The 8,138-nt window shown below is 39.3% G+C and overlaps 1 protein-coding gene across 1 annotated transcript in view; it reads right to left on the bottom strand.

The window, feature by feature from the left end:
* Nucleotides 1-923: 923 nt before the first annotated feature.
* Nucleotides 924-8,138, bottom strand: part of LOC114037061 (two pore calcium channel protein 2-like) — a 65,544-nt gene continuing 58,329 nt past the window's right edge. The window contains exons 16-19 of the mRNA XM_027853860.1: nucleotides 5,369-5,459; nucleotides 4,046-4,159; nucleotides 3,620-3,741; nucleotides 924-1,362 (exon numbers count right to left, since the gene is read on the bottom strand). Coding sequence (XP_027709661.1) covers nucleotides 1,217-1,362; nucleotides 3,620-3,741; nucleotides 4,046-4,159; nucleotides 5,369-5,459 — 473 coding nt within the window. The 3' untranslated portion in view covers nucleotides 924-1,216. The remainder of the gene's footprint in view (nucleotides 1,363-3,619; nucleotides 3,742-4,045; nucleotides 4,160-5,368; nucleotides 5,460-8,138) is intronic.

Here is an 8,138-nt window from a genome sequence, read left to right as displayed (position 1 = left end):
GTCTTCCCTAGAATGAGTGCATCTGCTCACAGCAGGGATTAACAGGATCCCCTGAGGTCACTGTCACACACCAGAAACGAGAAGAGAATAAACTTTCACAATGTTTGCCAACATGGGATTGACCCTCGTCCCCTGGGCACCAAGTACAGTCCTCAGTGCCTGCCTTTTCCAAATTACATTTAATCCTAGTCCCTTGCACAATATTAAAAGGGGAACTTGATAACCCAAATTGTCATTCCTGGCTATTTGTCCTCGTGGAGAGGAAGTTGATTCTCTTAAAAGAATCAAACAAAAAATGGTCTTCATTAAGTCATTTTCCTACAGTCAAGAAGACCTGAGTTCAAATCCAGCCCTCAGACAATTACTAACTGTGGGACCTTGGGCAAGTCACTTAACCTATCTATCTTAGTTTCCTCACCTGTAAAATGGGAACAGTAATAGCACCCACCTCCCAGGTTTGTTGTGAGGATAAAATGAGATAATATTTAAAGTGCTTTATAAACCTTAAAGTGCTATACAAATACTTGCTATTATTATGTAATTATTGGAAAAAAATCTCCCAGTTCATGGGTACTAACACTAATTTAAGAATCACCAAGGATAAAGAATGGGTCAGATTTTAAGAAGCCAAAAAGGAACAAAGTATTTCAAAACTCAAACCATAACATAATCTCTACATAATTTTATTCCCACATTCATATTTTCTATCACGTATAAAGCAATACTCCCTATAGGAGCTACTGTATTAGAAAATACTCCATTAATTATTTAAATACTTTCAATTCTTGGAACATGACAACATCTATTTAGTAGGATGGCAGAATATTGTGTAAAAATAGACTACTAGGATTTTATATACACATTGAAATAAAAATTCCATATGTACACACATATGCACAGTAAGTGCTATTAATAATCCCTGCATAAAATATTCCCTATTTGTTTTCAAAGTTTCATTTCAATTTCAGGTAAAACAGCTATACAAAATAAAAGATCTTCAGTGGGCTCTGAGCTAAAAGGTTATCTTGGTCACATGACAAAAAAAGATTCAGCCAGATCTCTAAGAGAGGTTACTTCCCAATTTCCTCAGCTGGACAACAGACCTTTTAGCAGACTTCATGAGAATATGAAGAAGAAATAAAAATCCCCAAGTAACATATACAAAAAAAGATACCACTCATCATATTTCCAGCTGTGTTCCCTTTGCAAGCTTGGACTATGCAGAATTTTCAAAGGTTGGATTCTTTGGATGCATATCACTGGGTGAAAGGTTCAAAATTTCATCCAAGGAAGGTCCTTCATCTTCCGGAGAAATTTCAGATTCAAACATCTGTTGTAATAATGCATCGACTGTCCTGTACCCTGGGAGGAGGAGATGTGAGTCTTTACAAAAAGAGATTTTTAATTTTTACTGTCACTGGGGTCAACGTGATTCAGAAGCTCCCCAATCAAATATCAATTGCTGAGCTAGGCCAAATAAAAATGCTCTGAATCTACTTAAAACTAAAACAAGAGAATAAATATAAATAACAAGTAGTGATTCAAAAGTCACCTTCCACACATGGTGCATCTTGCTCCATGTAATGAAACTTTCTAATCCCAGATTGAACTCATACTTAAGAACTCACACATACTCACACATACACATACTCACACACATACTCACACATACTCACACACAAAAAGAGACTTCTTTGAGGATGAAGGAATCATCAGCATCATTACCAATCACCATTACCATCATGTAGGACCTTCTTTCAGGTTTGGTCATCACAATAAATGTTTATATCCTCACAATTCAATTCAACAAACATTTAAGTATCTACTATGTGCCAGGGTCTCCTGGGTTCCTCTAAAGCAATATAGTTAAAATGAAAAAAAAACAAAACAAAACTCAGCATCTTCCCCATATACAACCTACTAAATTTCCCTATTTTCCTATTCTCCTTCCATTTTGCCTGTTTGTACTGATGAAGCCACCTTCTTCCTAGTCACTGAGGCCTGTGAAATTTCTTTGATTTTTCCTGCTCACTTATGTCCTCATATCTAATCAGCTGCCAATTTGATCAGTTTCACCTCCAGAATCTCTCTTGTATCCAACCACTCTGTATCCTCCCAGCCATCACTTCTCCATTAGACAATTGTTAACAGCCTCCTGACCAGTCTCCCTAACTCCAGAATTTACCACCCCAATTCATCCTTTCCACCTACCAAAATCATCTTCCTAAGGATAGGCATGACCTTGCCACTCTGTCTCAAAAACTTTCAGTGCCTTCCTATTGCCTACAGGACAAAATTTTACATTTTAAGGATAAGAACATAAGGAGTTTGTTTTCCTTATGCTTACATTTAAGGCTCCCCACAATCTGTCTCCCACCTAACTTTCTAGCCTTATGTCACACTGAGAAGCAGTGCGATCCATACACTCTATATTCTACCCTGACTAGAACACAGAATTTTCCAGTCCCATCCTTTATTCTCCCAGCCCCATGTAGGCTCTCGATATTCCCACACTGAAAAATAAGTGGATAAAAAACGTTTTTCAGATTATCATATACAGTTCATTTGTAATTGACACGGCAAAGGGATGAAAAAACTAGACCCAGAACTCAACAAGCCAAGAATTCTTAATCTTTTTTTCTGTCATGGACCCCTTTGGCAATCTGATGAAGCCTATGGACTCCTTTCCAGAATAATGTTCTTAAATACATAAAATAAAATATGTAGGATTACAAAAGAAATAAATTATGTTGAAACAGTTATCAAAATATACTTTAAAAAAAAACAAGTTTATAGGCCCCTGGTCAAGAACACCTATAATAGAAGGAAATTCGGATGAAGCATTTCTTTGCATATCTCCTTTGCCCTCATCACTTCCTATTCTTACCCTTTTCTCTGTACCCATTCTCTGTGCATGTTGTACACTCTCCCTCTGTGGAATGTGTTCTTCTTGAGGGTAGCAACTATGTCAATTTGATCTATTTATCCCCAGTGCCTAGCAAAGCATTTTGTACCTAGCAGGTCTCTAAGGAAAGTTGATTGAATTGAAAATTGTATTTTGGAAATTGCACAGGGCTTTTGCTGATCTCAGATTGGTGGCTTCTATAAGGACCTTTCTCTTTAATATCAAAATTGTTCCACGGGTGCCATATAGGCTATAAATCACAGAAACGATGATCTAGGGAGAATTAAAAATGACAACTCAGAAAGTAATAGGTACTCCTGGTGAGCATAAGTAAGTAGACTGCAGCAAGCTACCATTTACTACTTACACATAAGAAATAGTATTAAAAAAGACATTAATCAAGGAAGCTTATGACTAGAAAAGACAAGTGGCTGGTCATATAACAAGAATGAGAAACAACAGACAGACAACCCAAGTGGTTTATTCAGTAGCTTAAAGCTGTTAAAAGGGCCAAAGGAAGAGCTCTATCGAATTGGACAGATCCCCAGTGGATGGATGATTGATGGGGAAGCGCAAACAAAAATCACACAGGATCAGAGATTTAGATCTGAAGGAGCCTTACAGGTCTCCTGAGCCAATGCCCTCACTTTACATATGAGCAACGTAGCTCTTTCCTAATCAAGCCTCCCAGTTCTCAGTGAAGTTAGCACTTACTTTTTGAAGCAATTCGGAAGAACAATCCTTCTGAGCTTTGCCTTTGCATTTCTTCTCCACCACTAAGATCATTTTCATTTGTTTCCATGTTGTCTATCAGTTGCCCATCAGGGATATTTTCCCTGTTAGACAGAAACAAAGACAATGTGAAATATCAGGCATTTATATCAACAACGTATCTGGCCATCTATGGACTCATTCCATTAAAGTCCAATTCATAATATCATTTATTAAAGTTCAATTATTTATATGTATCTATCCATATATCCATCCATCCAAGTATTTATCAAGTACTTCCTAAGCGCAGGGTATTGTGAGAGGTACCCTGGGGGAAATACAAATGTTAGACATAGGTAGGTTACTATATTAGAAGTACCTCTACCTTCAGAATTCACTCAGAGAAACTTAACCAAACAGGTTACTCACTCTTGAATTCCCATACCCAGCTCTTGAATTTTCTTCTCAATGGTAGTTTCTATTTCGCTTTTTTCTAATGAATACTCCACAAAGAAGGCCTCCAAAATGAATGCTACAAAAATACTGTGATGGAGAGAAAAATAAAAGGTATTACATAGATTATTATCAGTTGTGGTTTCACAAAAAGATGCCAAGACATAAGAAGGTATTGGAATCTACATCAATCAGGCTGTTGCCAAAAGAAGGCCCAGGAGGTTGCAAATGTTCCATCTGGGCTTGGGTGGTTTTTATAGGCCAGTTACTCCTCTATATCCAATTCACAAGGTGAGCATTTAATTCACAAAGAAAATGGGATCTGGTTTAATGAGAAGAGAGCTCCCAAGTAGAGGCTTTCACTCTCTGGAAATGTCATAGAGAAATGGGCCCAATTAAATCACCTCTAAAAACCTTCCCAACTCATTCTGGAATCAGCCTTTGTTTGAAATAATTTATAACTAGGTCTTTAGCGAAATTATAACAATGCTTTTTACAGTTTTTACAAAAAAGGACAGAGTGTACAGGTGATCGAAACTTTTTTGTTGACTTGCCTCCATCTTTCTTACCACTTCTATAACTGCATATTGGTATGGATTATTCATTTCTTCTATGACTTCACAGATATACTCACGTTTCCCTCAACTTCAAAAAACCCTCGCCTGATCCTTCCATTCTCACTGGCTATTGTGCTATCTCTTTCTTCCCTTTGGTGATTAAGATTTTTTAGAAGGCTGTCTATAACAAGTATTTCCACTTCCTTTCCTTGCCATTTCTTCTTAACTCTCTACCATCCAGCTTCCTACCTCCTCATTCAACCTAAATGATTGCCTCCAAAGTTGCCAATGATGTCAGAATGGCCAAATCTAATGGTTTTTTTCTCAGTCCGCATTCCATTCAGCCTATAGAAGACAACAAAGGGGCTAAACTTGGGTCGCCTGCAATGTTTCTTTTCCTATTAATATCACTTCCAGGTCTTCCTCTCTTATTGACAAATTTACCAAGAGAATCTTAGGAAAACATCCCATTCTACTCATTCAAACACGGAAACATTTACTATGTATACAGCATGTGTCATTCATTATGGAAGATATAAAGATGGATAAGACAGTTTCTATCATCAAGGAACATCCAGTCTAATAGGAAAGGATAAGTCATATCCAGAAAGAACTATAATGCAAAGATAGGATGTGGTAAGTGTTCTTAGAGAGGTATAAACAAAGTGGGATGGGGCTCTGAGATAGGAAGAGGTCCAAACCCTTTTTACAAGCACAGGTAGGAGAGAACTCATGAACTTACTTAACAATGAGGATGACGACCACAATATGGAAGGCAATGAAGAACAGCTTTGCAGCCTGATGAGTTACAAGAGCAAAACCACCAGCAATAAGTATGAAGTTAAGGTAGAAAGAAAAAAAAGATACCTGAAAAGATCAGTTTTCTGATCTCTAAAAAAGGTGACTGGGTTGGACTGGATGATCTCTAAGGTTTATGAATCAATCTATGAATCCATAATCAAGGAAATTCAATTTCAATGTATGGAGACACTAGAAGTCAATCTGTTTTAATTAAATTCCATTCCCAAGTTTTATTGGTGTATTAGAAAGAGCATGGGATTTAGCGTCAGTGTTAGCAGCCCATGTCTGCCATTAGCATCTGTGTGAGCAGGATCCTGGATGCAGCAAGGCAATCCTTTTATATCTCCCTAACTGACTCATTATTCTACTCACCCCAGTGGCTTTTCCCAACCTTTTCATCCTTACTCAAATTTCCCACAGTTTTCTGTCTCCTCCACTCTCTCAGTTGAGAACTTTGCCTCAGATTTCACTGAAAAAAATTGAGGTCATTTACTGAGAGCTCCCTCTTCTCTCTTCCTCCTCACCTCACTTTCCTCAAATGCCTTCTGCCACTATCTACTCTTTCCTTTGCCTCGTGAGAAGAGGGGCCTTGCTAAGGCAAACTTCAATTCTCATTCACAAGGGATCCCACTCAATCCTATATACTCCCACAGACTGCCCCCTCTATTATCTCTGCTCTCTCATTAACCTTCAATCTCTCACTGTCTACTGGCTGCTTCCCTACTGACTACAAATATAACCATGTCTCCCCAGACTTCAAAAAACTTTCACTTAATTCAACCTAAATGATTCTCTCCAAAGTTACCAATGATCTGGTAATTGCCAAATCTAATAGACTTTTCTCAGTGCTCATCCTTCTTGACCTCTCTGCAGTTTGTGCCACTGTTGATCACCCTCTTCTCCTTTATACTTTTTTCTCTCTTTGGGGTGAGGAACCTGTAGCTTCGAGGCCACATGTGGCCTTCTAGGTCCTTGGGTCTAGTCCCTTTGACTGAATCCAAACTTCACCGAACAAATCTCCTTAATAAAAGGATATGTTCTATAAAACTTACACTCAGTGAAAAGGCCATACCCAAGGACCTAGAAGGCCACATGTGGACTCAAGGCCACAGGCTCCCACCCCTGCTCTAGGTTTTCCTGACATTATTCACCCCTGGTTCTCCGCCTACATATCCAATCACTCCTTCTCAGTCTCCTTTGCTGAATCTTCATCCAGGTTGTTTCTACTAATTGAGGCTTTCTCTCGGGGCTCTGACCTGGGTTCTCTTCTGTTCTTCCTCTATACTATTTCACTGGATGATCTCATCATCTCCCATGGATTCAATTGCACTCTCTATGCAGACGACTCTCAGATCTACTTTTCCAGCCCTAACTTCTTTCTTGACCTCCAGTCTCACATCTGCAATTACCTACTGACATCTTGAATTGGATGTCCCATAGACATCTTAAACTTCACACGTCTAAAATTGAACTCATTAACTTCCCTTCCCCCACCCCACTCCCATAGCCAAACCCACCTCCCTAACTTCCCTGTTACTGTCAAGGGTACCACCCTCTTCCCAGTCACCCAGGCTCACTGCCTAGGTATCATTCTTGACTCCTGACTCTCTCTCACCACACCCCCCAACCATATCCAATCAGTTACCAGTCCTGTCATTTCTACCTTTGTACAACTCTCTTACACGTCCCCGGCTCTCTGACAGTACCACCACCGACACGGCAACCACTCTAGTGAAGGCCCTCGTTGCCTCGCTCCCAGACTTAAACAATAGTCTGCTACTTAGTCTGCCTGCCTCAAGTCAGTCCCCACTCCAGTCCATCCTCCATTCAGCTATCTAACTGATCTTCCTAAAGCTCAGGTCTGACCATGTCACCTTTCCATTCAGTAAACTCAGGTAACTCCCTATTGCCTTCAGGAGCAAATATAAAATTCTCTACTTGGCCATTAAAGCCCTCCACTACCTGCCCCACCACCACCATCTTTCCAGTCTTTTTACCCCTTGCTCCCCTTCCCATACATTATGTGACTGTGCCACTGGCCTCTTTCCTGTTTCTCATATATGACACTCTGTCAAATGCCTTTGAGCATTTTTGCTGTCTGTCCCTCATGCCTGGAATTCCTTCCCTCCTCATCTCCTCCTCCTGGCTCGCTCAGCTAAAAATCCCAACTTCCACAGGAAGCCAGTCCCTTCTAATTCTGGTGCTTTCCAATTTACCATATACATACTTTGCTCATACGTTGTTTATATGTCGTTTCCCCATTAGACTGTGAGCTCCTTGAAAGCAAGGACTGTTTTTTTTTTTTGCCTTTATTTGTATCCCTAGTTCTAAGCACGGGTGTCTGACACATACTGGGCACTTAACAAGTGCTTGTTGACTGATTAACTTTAGGCAAGACATTTATCTTCTTCTGGGTCTCAGTTTTCTTGTAAAATGAGGGGAAGTGAAGTAATTGATTTCTAAGGCCCCTTCTAGGTCTAAGTTTGTAATTTTATGATCTTATATACTTCAGAGACTACAATGACTTAATTCAACATTGGACCTTCCTTTTTGTCACAGTAAATCAAATACTTGATCTTCCTATTAGCTTCAGGTATGAATCTAAGCTAAAAATTTAGAAAATAATTCTGCCAATGGACAGACTAGCAATCTCTTGATCTAACCCTCAAGTTTATATTTTCTGACAGTGCCCTCCCCTAATTTCACAGAAA

Source organism: Vombatus ursinus, unplaced genomic scaffold, assembly GCF_900497805.2.
Source record: "Vombatus ursinus unplaced genomic scaffold, bare-nosed wombat genome assembly UNPS02010219.1, whole genome shotgun sequence".
Lineage (NCBI taxonomy): Eukaryota > Metazoa > Chordata > Mammalia > Diprotodontia > Vombatidae > Vombatus > Vombatus ursinus.
This window is presented reverse-complemented; position numbering and strand designations above follow the sequence as displayed.